Below are 16,434 nucleotides of genomic sequence, written 5' to 3'. Positions count from 1 at the left end.
AACAATCTCGTAGAGCACTAGAAAAAATTTGCTCCTCCATGGTCGGTTTGATAACTCAAAAACGGATCATCTGAAAATAAAAACCCAAATTGCTTTTTTATCAGTAAGGTAGTAGTTATCATCGCAATTACGGAATTTCGAAAATTTAAATTTTAAAAAAATGGCGACTGTTTGGAAATTTTCTCACTAATCTTACTGTTTTTTTGTTTTATCCCGTTAAAAAAAATCTTTGAAATAAAAATTTTTTTAATTTCGCACGTGCGACGATAACTACATCCTTACTGATTAAAAAGTAATTTGGGTTTTTGTTTTCAGATGATTCGTTTTTGAGTTATCGAACCGACCATGGCACGCTTTTAGAATGGTTAGTTTACGATTTCTCTTCAACGCATCACTCGATTTTGATGCAGTTTGCAGCGATCACCCCTTTTTAAATTTAAGAGCTGATTAGATTTTGGAATTAATAGTTACATCTATTTAAAAGTCATGGAACCAATTACTTCCCGATTTTTTTAAAGCATTATTTGTATAGCGGGAACTTAAAAATTTAGAAAAAGTCATCTTAGGTGTGAAAAAAAATTTATTATGATGCACAATGACGATAAAAATTGCTGTAAAAAAGTTAGAAAAAAAAATTTTTTTTGCTTATTCAATTAAAAATTTTTTTTTCTCTCAAATTGTAAAAAATGACGTTTAAATATATTTAAAAAAAAAAAACTGAAAGAGCTTTTTGGAGAAAAAATTTTTTTTTACGAAATTTTGGGGGTACCCCATTTTGCTACCCCTACCCAGTTTTGCCCCTCCCTCCCTGTAAATTTTGTTTAAAGACTGATAAAGGTTTATTCATCATTTTCAATATAATATTTATAACTATATACTATTTTATGTGTAACAAATGTTAAATATTAGTATTTTTAAAATAATCCTTCTATTCAATTAATTCGTATTTTACTGTTAGGATATGGTATGACTGGGATTTACTTAACAAAATCTTCTCTGACGAATAAATTCAGCTGCATTACATGATGTCAAAAATAACAATTGTCTAACCAATACAAAAAAATTGTAAGTTTTAGATTTTGAAAAAAAAAAATTTTTGTTAGTAGTGACTGAAATAGTATATTTCTTACCTAGGGCAGGAAAATAAGAAATGTCTCAGATTACATGTAATTGTTGACCGAGGTTATAATTACAATGACATAACTATAAGTAGAAAAATGAATCAACAAAATCTTTATCAGACAATCTGTAATCTAGGCGCCACACTAATACAATACGATAATGAGTTGGGAAATTTTTAAATGTATATGTCAAATAACAAACACTTTATAAAATCTTTGCGCCGGCGCTCAAAAGTAAGCAAATATAAATTATCTTTTGTGAGTACTTGCTATTGTCACTGATCCTAGGCGATAAACTCCTGTTCAAACTCAATTCACACTTTGGCTACTTAAGTTACCTGATAAGTTTATACCTAAGACATTTGTAAAGTAGAATTTAAGTAACTCTGAGTCGAAAAATTATTGTAACCGGATTTTAAATAGACAATAGAAAAATTATACAATAGACCTAATAAATGATTTTATTATTAAAAATCACTTATAAAAGTTTAAATACTGATATATGTCGTAGTCTTCTAGCAAAATTCGTCATTTCATGAAAAACTTAGGCATTTTCAGATACGTCGACGTTTTGTGAAAAATTATAATTTTCATCAAATGACCACTCATTATGTAATTATTTAGAGCAATAAACAAAATAAATAATAATAATAATTATTATTTTTAATATCATATTTATATAAATTTTTTACTTCCCGCTCAGAAAATCGGGAAGTTATTGGTTTTACCCCGTTTTTCGAAAATCGAGTTTACATCAGATCTCGATGGTTTGAGGTCCTAGGAAGCTTCCCTGAATGTTTTCGTGATGATGTCCGTATGTCTATATGTATGTATGTATGTATGTGTGTGTTTGTGTGTGTGTATGTATGTGTGTATGTATGTAACCCTTTATAACTTTTGAACGGCTTGACCGATTTCATCGCGGTTGGTGTCATTCGAAAGGGCTTGACCAAACTTAAATTTTGAATACACTTTGAATCGATTCGGACTAGTAAATTTTGAAAAATCTCAAAAAAACTATAAAAAAAGATTTTTTCAAATGTGGTTTTTTTTGGAATTACTTTTAGATGGCTTCACCGATCAATTCCAAAATCTAACCAGCTCTTAAGATTAAAAAACCACGTCGATCATTGCAAGTCCGGTAAAAATTGGTTGATTCGTTCGTGAGTTATCTTTGTCGAAAGAAAACCGAAAAAAGTGTTTTTTTCGGAATTACTTTGAATTAGCTCGAAGAACTCAAAATGACACAAAAATCACATTTTTGAGCTCGAAGAGCTCAAAAACGTAATGTGTAATTTTGAGCGCTTAAGTACAAAATGAACGGGAAGTCGCAGGGATGGCCTTCAGGGTCAACCGTCGTCCTAATTTTTTACTTAGTGCTTTCTTTATTTAGAGTTGTTCAAATTCTGATGTTTCCATTTTCCGTAATATTACTGACTGGTACGAATCATTGAAAGGCATTGTATATAGCTATCGAAACAAAATATTTATAATTTTGCTTCAATATCTAGCTGAATTAGTAATTACTGTAGAATTTACTATGAAACAATATTTATAATAAATTATAATATAATATTTATATTTTTTATAAATTATTGTAATAAATTTTAACGAATTAATAAAAATTTCTATATATATGTAGTTAACTAATATTTTTTCCCAAAATCGGAAAAAACATTTTAAGAAATTACTAAAATTAAATTAAGTTTTAATTAGAAAAATACTTTTCTTATCATAAAATCCTTAACTTAAGTGCCTACATTGTATTAATCCATTATATTTATTATGCGGGTAGTCTTCAGGTTTAAGAAAAATAGATTGTCCTTTTGTTATTGTTTGTAGTCATCTTTGTAATACCTACCCCGTATAATTAGTATAAATTCTTGATACTAATGTCGAATGAGAATTTAAATGACCATTACAATGTTCTGCAAATTAAAAAGCCGGCTGCCTACTACCTGACGTCTCAAGGCAGTTGATTGGAGGATCTAGTCTGGAAAAAAGGAAAATATTGCCCATTATCGTTTTAAATAGCGTTGCCCGATAGTTAGTTTTCAATTTCTTGAAGGTAAGGGAAAAAAGGGCCGATTCTGCCATATTCTGAATTATAGTTATTCCAAGTTTTGGCTTTCAAGTGATCAGTTGTGTCTCAAGACTGAAGTTCTTACCTTAATTTAAATTCAAAAGTTTATTTAAAAATAAAACAATGAATTTTGTAACGAATGGTGTTGGTACAGTTTTTACTGAAAAAAACGTGAAGAGTGTTAAGTGGAACGAGCAATTGACAAAAAGTGGTAAGTAATATTAACTCCAATAAAACTTTAACTTAATAAACTTATTTTTGAATGTGATGCTAAAATGAAATCAAATTTTATTATCCATTGATTATTTTTTCATTGAAGTTTTTCAAAAAAATTTCAAAATTATTAATCATGAATTTATCATTTTCAGCTTGTCCACCTCTATCCCGGCCATGGATTCCTACGGCTCCACTGAGTGAATCACGACCTTCGTGTATTTTCACGGTGATGACGTACAACGTTTTGAGTAGCTCTTATGCTACTCCAACAATGTACGGATATTGCCCAAGGGAGTACCTGGATTGGCAAGTCCGAGGACAGAATGTGATGTCCGAAATATATCAGTATAACAACGACATAATCTGCCTCCAGGAAGTCGAGATGGAGCAGTTTGATTGCTTTTTCCTTCCCAACCTCCAGAACATGGGATACGAGGGAGTCTTTGCTCCGAAGTCACGAGCTTCGACGATGTCGGAGCCAAAGAGAAGGCTTGTCGATGGATGTGCCATTTTTTGGAAAATTAATAAGTGAGTACTAAATTTTTATGATTCTTATTTAATGTTTGAATTAAATCAAATTTTTTTTACAATCTAATATATTTTATCATTTTAGATTTTCTTTGGAAACGTCAAAGCTTGTAGAGTACAAAGCTCTGGCATTGCAGGGTCGTGCCGACTCCTCTGACATGATGAATCGTGTCTGGACTCGCGATAACATCGGACTGTTAGCTGTATTAAAGACTACTGCAGCCGCCTGGACTCATGGACCACCAGTTGATCCAAATAACATTGAGCAGTTGGTTGTGGTGGCTAATACACACTTACACTGGGATCCCAAATTTCCGGATGGAAAACTATCCAATCCATGATGTTGACCAAAGAAATCATCTCCATGGTAGAGAACGTGAGGAGATCTTTTAATTGTCATGAAAGAATCCTTAAGTTCTCAGACGTCAAGGTGCTGCTCTGCGGTGATTTCAATTCACTGATGGATTCTGGTAAGTCTCTAAGCTCGGCCAATTATTATTGCCATCAACTATTATGTCCAATAATTAACATTAAATATTTTTACAGGGGTATTCCAATTCCTGTCAACGGGTCAACTGCCGCTGAGTCACCCTGAGTTCCAGGGTTTTAATTATATCAACGCGATCGTGAACATGATGGGTGGAGAATGTTGTGGCAAAATTACCCACCCGCTAAATCTGTCATCAGCCTGCAGTCCGCAGATTATGCCGTATACTAATTACACATACGGATTCAAAGCGATGATCGATTATATATTTTATTCGTCCTCCAACTTGATGTGCCTCGGAGTCTACGGCCCCATTCCGCAAGAATGGTTCGATATGTTTAGTGTAGTGGGCTGTCCGCACCCTTTTGTTCCATCTGGTATGTATAATTCTGTTTTTTGATTTTTTAATTAAAATTTTGAAAGCCTAGAAATTTTTTGCTTATGATTTTCATTTTTTTTTTAGATCATTTCCCAGTGATAGCGGCTTTTCAATTGACTGCTTAAATGGATTTGATGTAGGAGTTACTCGGTCGACTTTCTAGATGGGATAGTCAAGTACGAAAAAAAATAGTCTGAGATTATACAAAGATATTAATTTAATGTAATATGTCTAAATTGTTTTGTTTAAATGTTGCTATTTATAATAAGTCAATATTATATTTATTTATGATAATCAAGTAAAATAGTAAAAAGTAATATTTTTTTAAAATATACATCAAAAATTTAAAATAAAAAAATTTAATAAAATATTCAAATTTGTATTATTCTTTTAATCTTTAGGAATTTAGTATTACATAATATATTTTTTAATTATTAATTATAAATTATAATTAAAAAAAAAATCAAGACTACCATACGTTGGACTGATAATTAAAAAAGATTTTTTTGTATACTATGTTTGAATAAAAAAAATCCTTTTTTCTGGTTTTTCGCTCATACCTGCTACAACAAAAGGAATTTTATTTAAAAATTACTGTTCAATTCACGATAATCGTGAGATGGACGACCCAGCTTTATCATTTGTCGGTAAGTAATCTTTAAATTTTTTTCAACAATTTAAATTTTATTCTATTGAATAAAATATTTCGTAGATTATAATAAATATAATAGATTAAAACAATCTGTATTCTATAGATTAAAATATTCTGCAGCTATAGCCACAATTTTTAGCTAGCCTACCGTAAGTTTTATTAGTCCCGTGTAAAAAAAATCGTCTGAAAATTGTCATTTTTTTAAGATCTTAAACGTCACACAAATCAAAACTATTGTAAGACTTTTTTAAGGGGGAACAACACTGTGACGATCAAAAAGAAGAGGTGATTTTCTGCAATTTTTTTGTCAGGGAAAATAAAGGAATTTGGGAATCGGATTTTTTTTTATTATATTAAGGGTACATTAAAGATTATTACCCTAAATTTTTATTAAAAAATATTTAGTTATTACAAAATTATTAACAATCTCGTAGAGCACTAGAAAAAATTTGCTCCTCCATGGTCGGTTTGATAACTCAAAAACGGATCATCTGAAAATAAAAACCCAAATTGCTTTTTTATCAGTAAGGTAGTAGTTATCATCGCAATTACGGAATTTCGAAAATTTAAATTTTAAAAAAATGGCGACTGTTTGGAAATTTTCTCACTAATCTTACTGTTTTTTTTTTGTTTTATCCCGTTAAAAAAAATCTTTGAAATAAAAATTTTTTTAATTTCGCACGTGCGACGATAACTACATCCTTACTGATTAAAAAGTAATTTGGGTTTTTGTTTTCAGATGATTCGTTTTTGAGTTATCGAACCGACCATGGCACGCTTTTAGAATGGTTAGTTTACGATTTCTCTTCAACGCATCACTCGATTTTGATGCGGTTTGCAGCAATCACCCCCTTTTTTAAATTTAAGAGCTGATTAGATTTTGGAATTAATAGTTACATCTGTTTAAAAGTCATGGAACCAATTACTTCCCGATTTTTTTTTAAAGCATTCTTTTGTATAGCGGGAACTTAAAAATTTAGAAAAAGTCATCTTAAGTGTGAAAAAAAATTTATTATGATGCACAATGACGATAAAAATTGCTGTAAAAAAGTTAGAAAAAAAAATTTTTTTTGCTTATTCAATTAAAAATTTTTTTTCTCTCAAATTGTAAAAAATGACGTTTAAATATATTTAAAAAAAAAAACTGAAAGAGCTTTTTGGAGAAAAAATTTTTTTTTACGAAATTTTGGGGGTACCCCATTTTGCTACCCCTACCCAGTTTTGCCCCTCCCCTCCCCTGTAAATTTTGTTTAAAGACTGATAAAGGTTTATTCATCATTTTCAATATAATATTTATAACTATATACTATTTTATGTGTAACAAATGTTAAATATTAGTATTTTTAAAATAATCCTTCTATTCAATTAATTCGTATTTTACTGTTAGGATATGGTATGACTGGGATTTACTTAACAAAATCTTCTCTGACGAATAAATTCAGCTGCATTACATGATGTCAAAAATAACAATTGTCTAACCAATACAAAAAAATTGTAAGTTTTAGATTTTGAAAAAAAAAAATTTTTGTTAGTAGTGACTGAAATAGTATATTTCTTACCTAGGGCAGGAAAATAAGAAATGTCTCAGATTACATGTAATTGTTGACCGAGGTTATAATTACAATGACATAACTATAAGTAGAAAAATAAATCAACAAAATCTTTATCAGACAATCTGTAATCTAGGCGCCACACTAATACAATACGATAATGAGTTGGGAAATTTTTAAATGTATATGTCAAATAACAAACACTTTATGAAATCTTTGCGCCGGCGCTCAAAAGTAAGCAAGCATAAATTATCTTTTGTGAGTACTTGCTATTGTCACTGATCCTAGGCGATAAACTCCTGTTCAAACTCAATTCACACTTTGTCTACTTAAGTTACCTGATAAGTTTATACCTAAGACATTTGTAAAGTAGAATTTAAGTAACTCTGAGTCGAAAAATTATTGTAACCGGATTTTAAATAGACAATAGAAAAATTATACAATAGACCTAATAAATGATTTTTGTATTAAAAATCACTTATAAAAGTTTAAATACTGATATATGTCGTAGTCTTCTAGCAAAATTCGTCATTTCATGAAAAACTTAGGCATTTCCAGATACGTCGACGTTTTGTGAAAAATTATAATTTTTATCAAATGACCACTCATTATGTAACTATTTAGAGCAATAAACAAAATAAATAATAATAATAATTATTATTTTTAATATAATATTTATATAAATTTTTTACTTCCCGCTAAGAAAATCGGGAAGTTATTGGTTTTACCGTTTTTCGAAAATCGAGTTTACATCAGATCTCGATGGTTTGAGGTCCTAAGAAGCTTCCCTGAATGTTTTCGTGATGATGTCCGTATGTCTATATGTATGTATGTATGTATGTGTGTGTTTGTGTGTGTGTGTATGTATGTAACCCTTTATAACTTTTGAACGGCTTGACCGATTTCATCGCGGTTGGTGTCATTCGAAATGGGTTTGACCAAACTTAAATTTTGAATACACTTTAAATCGATTCGGACCAGTAAATTTTGAAAAATCTCAAAAAAACTATAAAAAAAGATTTTTTCAAATGTGGTTTTTTTGGAATTACTTTTAGATGGCTTTACTGATCAATTCCAAAATCTAATCAGCTTTTAAGATCAAAAAACCACGTCGATCATTGCAAGTCCGGTAAAAATTGGTTGATTCGTTCGTGAGTTATCTTTGTCGAAAGAAAACCGAAAAAAGTGTATTTTCGGAATTACCTTGAATTAGCTCGAAGAACTCAAAATAACACAAAAATCACATTTTTGAGCTCGAAGAGCTCAAAAACGTAATGTGTAATTTTGAGCGCTTAAGTACAAAATGAACGGGAAGTTGCAGGGATGGCCTTCAGGGTCAACCGTCGTCCTAATTTTTTACTTAGTGCTTTCTTTATTTAGAATTGTTCAAATTCTGATGTTTCCATTTTCCGTAATATTACTGACTGGTACGAATCATTGAAAGGCATTGTATATAGCTATCGAAACAAAATATTTATAATTTTGCTTCAATATCTAGCTGAATTAGTAATTACAGTAGAATTTACTATGAAACAATATTTATAATAAATTATAATATAATATTTATATTTTTTATAAATTATTGTAATAAATTTTAACGAATTAATAAAAATTTCTATATATATGTAGTTAACTAATATTTTTTCCCAAAATCGGAAAAAACATTTTAAGAAATTACTAAAATTAAATTAAGTTTTAATTAGAAAAATACTTTTCTTATCATAAAATCCTTAACTTAAGTGCCTACATTGTATTAATCCATTATATTTATTATGCGGGTAGTCTTCAGGTTTAAGAAAAATAGATTGTCCTTTTGTTATTGTTTGTAGTCATCTTTGTAATACCTACCTCATATAATTAGTATAAATTCTTGATACTAATGTCGAATGAGAATTCAAATGACCATTACAATATTCTGCAAATTAAAAAGCCGGCTGCCTACTACCTGACGTCTCAAGGCAGTTGATTGGAGGATCTAGTCTGGAAAAAAGGAAAATATTGCCCATTATCGTTTTAAATAGCGTTGCCCGATAGTTAGTTTTCAATTTCTTGAAGGTAAGGGAAAAAAGGGCCGATTCTGCCATATTCTGAATTATAGTTATTCCAAGTTTTGGCTTTCAAGTGATCAGTTGTGTCTCAAGACTGAAGTTCTTACCTTAATTTAAATTCAAAAGTTTATTTAAAAATAAAACAATGAATTTTGTAACGAATGGTGTTGGTACAGTTTTTACTGAAAAAAACGTGAAGAGTGTTAAGTGGAACGAGCAATTGACAAAAAGTGGTAAGTAATATTAACTCCAATAAAACTTTAACTTAATAAACTTATTTTTGATTGTGATGCTAAAATGAAATCAAATTTTATTATAAATTGATTATTTTTTCATTGAAGTTTTTCAAAAAAATTTCAAAATTATTAATCATGAATCTATCATTTTCAGCTTGTCCACCTCTATCCCGGCCATGGATTCCTACGGCTCCACTGAGTGAATCACGACCTTCGTGTATTTTCACGGTGATGACGTACAACGTTTTGAGTAGCTCTTATGCTACTCCAACAATGTACGGATATTGCCCAAGGGAGTACCTGGATTGGCAAGTCCGAGGACAGAATGTGATGTCCGAAATATATCAGTATAACAACGACATAATCTGCCTCCAGGAAGTCGAGATGGAGAAGTATGATTACTTCTTCCTTCGCAACCTTCAGAACATGGGATACGAGCGAGGCTTTGCTCCGAATTCACGAGCTTCGACGATGTCGGAGCCAAAGAGAAGGCTTGTCGATGGATGTGCCATTTTTTGGAAAATTAATAAGTGAGTACTAAATTTTTATAATTCTTATTTAAAGTTTTAATTAAATCAAATTTTTTTTACAATCTAATATATTTTATCATTTTAGATTTTCTTTGGAAACGTCAAAGCTTGTAGAGTACAAAGCTCTGGCATTGCAGGGTCGTGCCGACTCCTCTGACATGATGAATCGTGTCTGGACTCGCGATAACATCGGACTGTTAGCTGTATTAAAGACTACTGCAGCCGCCTGGACTCATGGACCACCAGTTGATCCAAATAACATTGAGCAGTTGGTTGTGGTGGCTAATACACACTTACACTGGGATCCCAAATTTCCGGATGTAAAAACTATCCAATCCATGATGTTGACCAAAGAAATCATCTCCATGGTAGAGAACGTGAGGAGATCTTTTAATTGTCATGAAAGAATCCTTAAGTTCTCAGACGTCAAGGTGCTGCTCTGCGGTGATTTCAATTCACTGATGGATTCTGGTAAGTCTCTAAGCTCGGCCAATTATTATTGCCATCAACTATTATGTCCAATAATTAACATTAAATATTTTCACAGGGGTATTCCAATTCCTGTCTACGGGTCAACTGCCGCTGAGTCACCCTGAGTTCCAGGGTTTTAATTATATCAACGCGATCATGAACATGATGGGTGGAGAATGTTGTGGCAAAATTACCCACCCGCTAAATCTGTCATCAGCCTGCAGTCCGCAGATTATGCCGTATACTACTACACATACGGATTCAAAGCGATGATCGATTATATATTTTATTCGTCCTCCAACTTGATGTGCCTCGGAGTCTACGGCCCCATTCCGCAAGAATGGTTCGATATGTTTAGTGTAGTGGGCTGTCCGCACCCTTTTGTTCCATCTGGTATGTATAATTCTGTTTTTTGATTTTTTAATTAAAATTTTGAAAGCCTAGAAATTTTTTGCTTATGATTTTCATTTTTTTAGATCATTTCCCAGTGATAGCGGCTTTTCAATTGACTGCTTAAATGGATTTGATGTAGGAGTTACTGGTCGACTTTCTAGATGGGATAGTCAAGTACGAAAAAATAGTCTGAGATTATACAAAGATATTAATTTAATGTAATATGTCTAAATTGTTTTGTTTAAATGTTGCTATTTATAATAAGTCAATATTATATTTATTTATGATAATCAAGTAAAATAGTAAAAAGTAATATTTTTTTAAAATATACATCAAAAATTTAAAATAAAAAAATTTAATAAAATATTCAAATTTGTATTATTCTTTTAATCTTTAGGAATTTAGTATTACATAATATATTTTTTAATTATTAATTATAAATTATAATTAAAAAAAAAATCAAGACTACCATACGTTGGACTGATAATTAAAAAAGATTTTTTTGTATACTATGTTTGAATAAAAAAAATCCTTTTTTCTGGTTTTTCGCTCATACCTGCTACAACAAAAGGAATTTTATTTAAAAATTACTGTTCAATTCACGATAATCGTGAGATGGACGACCCAGCTTTTATCATTTGTCGGTAAGTGATCTTTAAATTTTTTCAACAATTTAAATTTTATTCTATAGAATAAAATATTTCGTAGATTATAATAAATATAATAGATTAAAACAATCTGTATTCTATAGATTAAAATATTCTGCAGCTATAGCCACAATTTTTAGCTAGCCTACCGTAAGTTTTATTAGTCCCGTGTAAAAAAAATCGTCTGAAAATTGTCATTTTTTTAAGATCTTAAACGTCACACAAATCAAAACTATTGTAAGACTTTTTAAGGGGAACAACACTGTGACGATCAAAAAGAAGAGGTGATTTTCTGCAATTTTTTTGTCAGGGAAAATAAAGGAATTTGGGAATCGGATTTTTTTTTATTATATTAAGGGTACATTAAAGATTATTACCCTAAATTTTTATTAAAAAATATTTAGTTATTACAAAATTATTAACAATCTCGTAGAGCACTAGAAAAAATTTGCTCCTCCATGGTCGGTTTGATAACTCAAAAACGGATCATCTGAAAATAAAAACCCAAATTGCTTTTTTATCAGTAAGGTAGTAGTTATCATCGCAATTACGGAATTTCGAAAATTTAAATTTTAAAAAAATGGCGACTGTTTGGAAATTTTCTCACTAATCTTACTGTTTTTTTTTTGTTTTATCCCGTTAAAAAAAATCTTTGAAATAAAAATTTTTTTAATTTCGCACGTGCGACGATAACTACATCCTTACTGATTAAAAAGTAATTTGGGTTTTTGTTTTCAGATGATTCGTTTTTGAGTTATCGAACCGACCATGGCACGCTTTTAGAATGGTTAGTTTACGATTTCTCTTCAACGCATCACTCGATTTTGATGCGGTTTGCAGCGATCACCCCTTTTTAAATTTAAGAGCTGATTAGATTTTGGAATTAATAGTTACATCTATTTAAAAGTCATGGAACCAATTACTTCCCGATTTTTTTTTAAAGCATTCTTTTGTATAGCGGGAACTTAAAAATTTAGAAAAAGTCATCTTAGGTGTGAAAAAAAATTTATTATGATGCACAATGACGATAAAAATTGCTGTAAAAAAGTTAGAAAAAAAAATTTTTTTTGCTTATTCAATTAAAAATTTTTTTTCTCTCAAATTGTAAAAAATGACGTTTAAATATATTTAAAAAAAAAAACTGAAAGAGCTTTTTGGAGAAAAAATTTTTTTTTACGAAATTTTGGGGTACCCCATTTTGCTACCCCTACCTAGTTTTGCCCCTCCCCTCCCCTGTAAATTTTGTTTAAAGACTGATAAAGGTTTATTCATCATTTTCAATATAATATTTATAACTATATACTATTTTATGTGTAAGAAATGTTAAATATTAGTATTTTTAAAATAATCCTTCTATTCAATTAATTCGTATTTTACTGTTAGGATATGGTATGACTGGGATTTACTTAACAAAATCTTCTCTGACGAATAAATTCAGCTGCATTACATGATGTCAAAAATAACAATTGTCTAACCAATACAAAAATTGTAAGTTTTAGATTTTGAAAAAAAATTTTTGTTAGTAGTGACTGAAATAGTATATTTCTTACCTAGGGCAGGAAAATAAGAAATGTCTCAGATTACATGTAATTGTTGACCGAGGTTATAATTACAATGACATAACTATAAGTAGAAAAATGAATCAACAAAATCTTTATCAGACAATCTGTAATCTAGGCGCCACACTAATACAATACGATAATGAGTTGGGAAATTTTTAAATGTATATGTCAAATAACAAACACTTTATAAAATCTTTGCGCCGGCGCTCAAAAGTAAGCAAATATAAATTATCTTTGTGAGTACTTGCTATTGTCACTGATCCTAGGCGATAAACTCCTGTTCAAACTCAATTCACACTTTGGCTACTTAAGTTACCTGATAAGTTTATACCTAAGACATTTGTAAAGTAGAATTTAAGTAACTCTGAGTCGAAAAAATTATTGTAACCGGATTTTAAATAGACAATAGAAAAATTATACAATAGACCTAATAAATGATTTTATTATTAAAAATCACTTATAAAAGTTTAAATACTGATATATGTCGTAGTCTTCTAGCAAAATTCGTCATTTCATGAAAAACTTAGGCATTTCCAGATACGTCGACGTTTTGTGAAAAATTATAATTTTCATCAAATGACCACTCATTATGTAACTATTTAGAGCAATAAACAAAATAAATAATAATAATAATTATTATTTTTAATATAATATTTATATAAATTTTTTACTTCCCGCTCAGAAAATCGGGAAGTTATTGGTTTTACCCCGTTTTTCGAAAATCGAGTTTACATCAGATCTCGATGGTTTGAGGTCCTAGGAAGCTTCCCTGAATGTTTTCGTGATGATGTCCGTATGTCTATATGTATGTATGTATGTATGTGTGTGTTTGTGTGTGTGTATGTATGTGTGTATGTATGTAACCCTTTATAACTTTTGAACGGCTTGACCGATTTCATCGCGGTTGGTGTCATTCGAAAGGGCTTGACCAAACTTAAATTTTGAATACACTTTGAATCGATTCGGACCGGTAAATTTTGAAAAATCTCAAAAAAACTATAAAAAAAGATTTTTTCAAATGTGGTTTTTTTGGAATTACTTTTAGATGGCTTTACTGATCAATTCCAAAATCTAATCAGCTCTTAAGATCAAAAAACCACGTCGATCATTGCAAGTCCGGTAAAAATTGGTTGATTCGTTCGTGAGTTATCTTTGTCGAAAGAAAACCGAAAAAAGTGTATTTTCGGAATTACTTTGAATTAGCTCGAAGAACTCAAAATAACACAAAAATCACATTTTTGAGCTTGAAGAGCTCAAAAACGTAATGTGTAATTTTGAGCGCTTAAGTACAAAATGAACGGGAAGTCGCAGGGATGGCCTTCAGGGTCAACCGTCGTCCTAATTTTTTACTTAGTGCTTCCTTTATTTAGAGTTGTTCAAATTCTGATGTTTCCATTTTCCGTAATATTACTGACTGGTACGAATCATTGAAAGGCATTGTACATAGCTATCGAAACAAAATATTTATAATTTTGCTTCAATATCTAGCTGAATTAGTAATTACTGTAGAATTTACTATGAAACAATATTTATAATAAATTATAATATAATATTTATATTTTTTATAAATTATTGTAATAAATTTTAACGAATTAATAAAAATTTCTATATATATGTAGTTAACTAATATTTTTTTCCCAAAATCGGAAAAACATTTTAAGAAATTACTAAAATTAAATTAAGTTTTAATTAGAAAAATACTTTTCTTATCATAAAATCCTTAACTTAAGTGCCTACATTGTATTAATCCATTATATTTATTATGCGGGTAGTCTTCAGGTTTAAGAAAAATAGATTGTCCTTTTGTTATTGTTTGTAGTCATCTTTGTAATACCTACCCCGTATAATTAGTATAAATTCTTGATACTAATGTCGAATGAGAATTTAAATGACCATTACAATGTTCTGCAAATTAAAAAGCCGGCTGCCTACTACCAGACGTCTCAAGGCAAATGATTGGAGGATCTAGTCTGGAAAAAGGAAAATATTGCCCATTATCGTTTTAAATAGCGTTGCCTCGATAGTTAGTTTTCAATTTCTTGAAGGTAAGGGAAAAAGGGCCGATTCTGCCATATTCTGAATTATAGTTATTCCAAGTTTTGGCTTTCAAGTGATCAGTTGTGTCTCAAAGACTGAAGTTCTTACCTTAATTTAAATTCAAAAGTTTATTTAAAAATAAAACAATGAATTTTGTAACGAATGGTGTTGGTACAGTTTTTACTGAAAAAAACGTGAAGAGTGTTAAGTGGAACGAGCAATTGACAAAAAGTGGTAAGTAATATTAACTCCAATAAAACTTTAACTTAATAAACTTATTTTTGAATGTGATGCTAAAATGAAATCAAATTTTATTATCCATTGATTATTTTTCATTGAAGTTTTTCAAAAATTTCAAAATTATTAATCATGAATTTATCATTTTCAGCTTGTCCACCTCTATCCCGGCCATGGATTCTACGGCTCCACTGAGTGAATCACGACCTTCGTGTATTTCACGGTGATGACGTACAACGTTTTGAGTAGCTCTTATGCTACTCCAACAATGTACGGATATTGCCCAAGGGAGTACCTGGATTGGCAAGTCCGAGGACAGAATGTGATGTCCGAAATATATCAGTATAACAACGACATAATCTGCCTCCAGGAAGTCGAGATGGAGCAGTTTGATTGCTTTTTCCTTCCCAACCTCCAGAACATGGGATACGAGGGAGTCTTTGCTCCGAAGTCACGAGCTTCGACGATGTCGGAGCCAAAGAGAAGGCTTGTCGATGGATGTGCCATTTTTTGGAAAATTAATAAGTGAGTACTAAATTTTATAATTCTTATTTAATGTTTTAATTAAATCAAATTTTTACAATCTAATATATTTTATCATTTTAGATTTTCTTTGAAACGTCAAAGCTTGTAGAGTACAAAGCTCTGGCATTGCAGGGTCGTGCCGACTCCTCTGACATGATGAATCGTGTCTGGACTCGCGATAACATCGGACTTTTAGCTGTATTAAAGACTTGCAGCCGCCTGGACTCATGGACCACCAGTTGATCCAAATAACATTGAGCAGTTGGTTGTGGTGGCTAATACACACACTTACTGGGATCCCAAATTTCCGGATAAAACTATCCAATCCATGATGTTGACCAAAGAAATCATCTCCATGGTAGAGAACGTGAGGAGATCTTTTAATTGTCATGAAAGAATCCTTAAGTTCTCAGACGTCAAGGTGCTGCCTCTGCGGTGATTTCAATTCACTGATGGATTCTGGTAAGTCTCTAAGCTCGGCCAATTATTATTGCCATCAACTATTATGTCCAATAATTAACATTAAATATTTTACAGGGTATTCCAATTCCTGTCAACGGGTCAACTGCCGCTGATTCACCCTGAGTTCCAGGGTTTTAATTATATCAACGCGATCGTGAACATGATGGGTGGAGAATGTTGTGGCAAAATTACCCACCCGCTAAATCTGTCATCAGCCTGCAGTCCGCAGATTATGCCGTATACTAATCACACATACGGATTCAAAGCGAT

The 16,434-nt window shown here is 30.8% G+C and overlaps 4 protein-coding genes across 4 annotated transcripts; all 4 read left to right on the top strand.

Moving 5' to 3' along the window:
* Nucleotides 1-3,517: 3,517 nt before the first annotated feature.
* LOC123267308 (CCR4-NOT transcription complex subunit 6-like) lies at nucleotides 3,518-4,289 on the top strand. The gene is made up of 2 exons (XM_044731874.1): nucleotides 3,518-3,948; nucleotides 4,034-4,289. Exons 1-2 carry the CDS (start codon nucleotides 3,554-3,556, stop codon nucleotides 4,287-4,289), a joined length of 651 nt encoding a protein of 216 aa, XP_044587809.1. The 5' UTR covers nucleotides 3,518-3,553.
* A 9-nt stretch (nucleotides 4,290-4,298) lies between these two features.
* Nucleotides 4,299-5,018, top strand: LOC123267612 (CCR4-NOT transcription complex subunit 6-like). Its single transcript, XM_044732333.1, has 3 exons — nucleotides 4,299-4,418; nucleotides 4,495-4,812; nucleotides 4,899-5,018. Exons 1-3 carry the CDS (start codon nucleotides 4,313-4,315, stop codon nucleotides 4,937-4,939), a joined length of 465 nt encoding a protein of 154 aa, XP_044588268.1. The 5' UTR covers nucleotides 4,299-4,312; the 3' UTR covers nucleotides 4,940-5,018.
* A 4,191-nt stretch (nucleotides 5,019-9,209) lies between these two features.
* On the top strand, nucleotides 9,210-10,574 carry LOC123267307 (CCR4-NOT transcription complex subunit 6-like). The gene is made up of 4 exons (XM_044731873.1): nucleotides 9,210-9,297; nucleotides 9,455-9,830; nucleotides 9,916-10,301; nucleotides 10,378-10,574. Exons 1-4 carry the CDS (start codon nucleotides 9,210-9,212, stop codon nucleotides 10,572-10,574), a joined length of 1,047 nt encoding a protein of 348 aa, XP_044587808.1.
* Nucleotides 10,575-15,403: 4,829 nt separating this feature from the next.
* On the top strand, nucleotides 15,404-15,945 carry LOC123267305 (CCR4-NOT transcription complex subunit 6-like). Its single transcript, XM_044731871.1, has 2 exons — nucleotides 15,404-15,667; nucleotides 15,784-15,945. The coding sequence occupies exons 1-2, from the start codon at nucleotides 15,404-15,406 to the stop codon at nucleotides 15,943-15,945; spliced, it is 426 nt and encodes a 141-aa protein (XP_044587806.1).
* Nucleotides 15,946-16,434: the final 489 nt, after the last annotated feature.

The sequence above is a fragment of the Cotesia glomerata genome, linkage group LG6 (assembly GCF_020080835.1).
Source record: "Cotesia glomerata isolate CgM1 linkage group LG6, MPM_Cglom_v2.3, whole genome shotgun sequence".
In the NCBI taxonomy this organism is placed as follows: domain Eukaryota; kingdom Metazoa; phylum Arthropoda; class Insecta; order Hymenoptera; family Braconidae; genus Cotesia; species Cotesia glomerata.
Note: the sequence above shows the minus strand (reverse complement) of the source record. Positions and strands in the feature narration are given on the sequence as shown.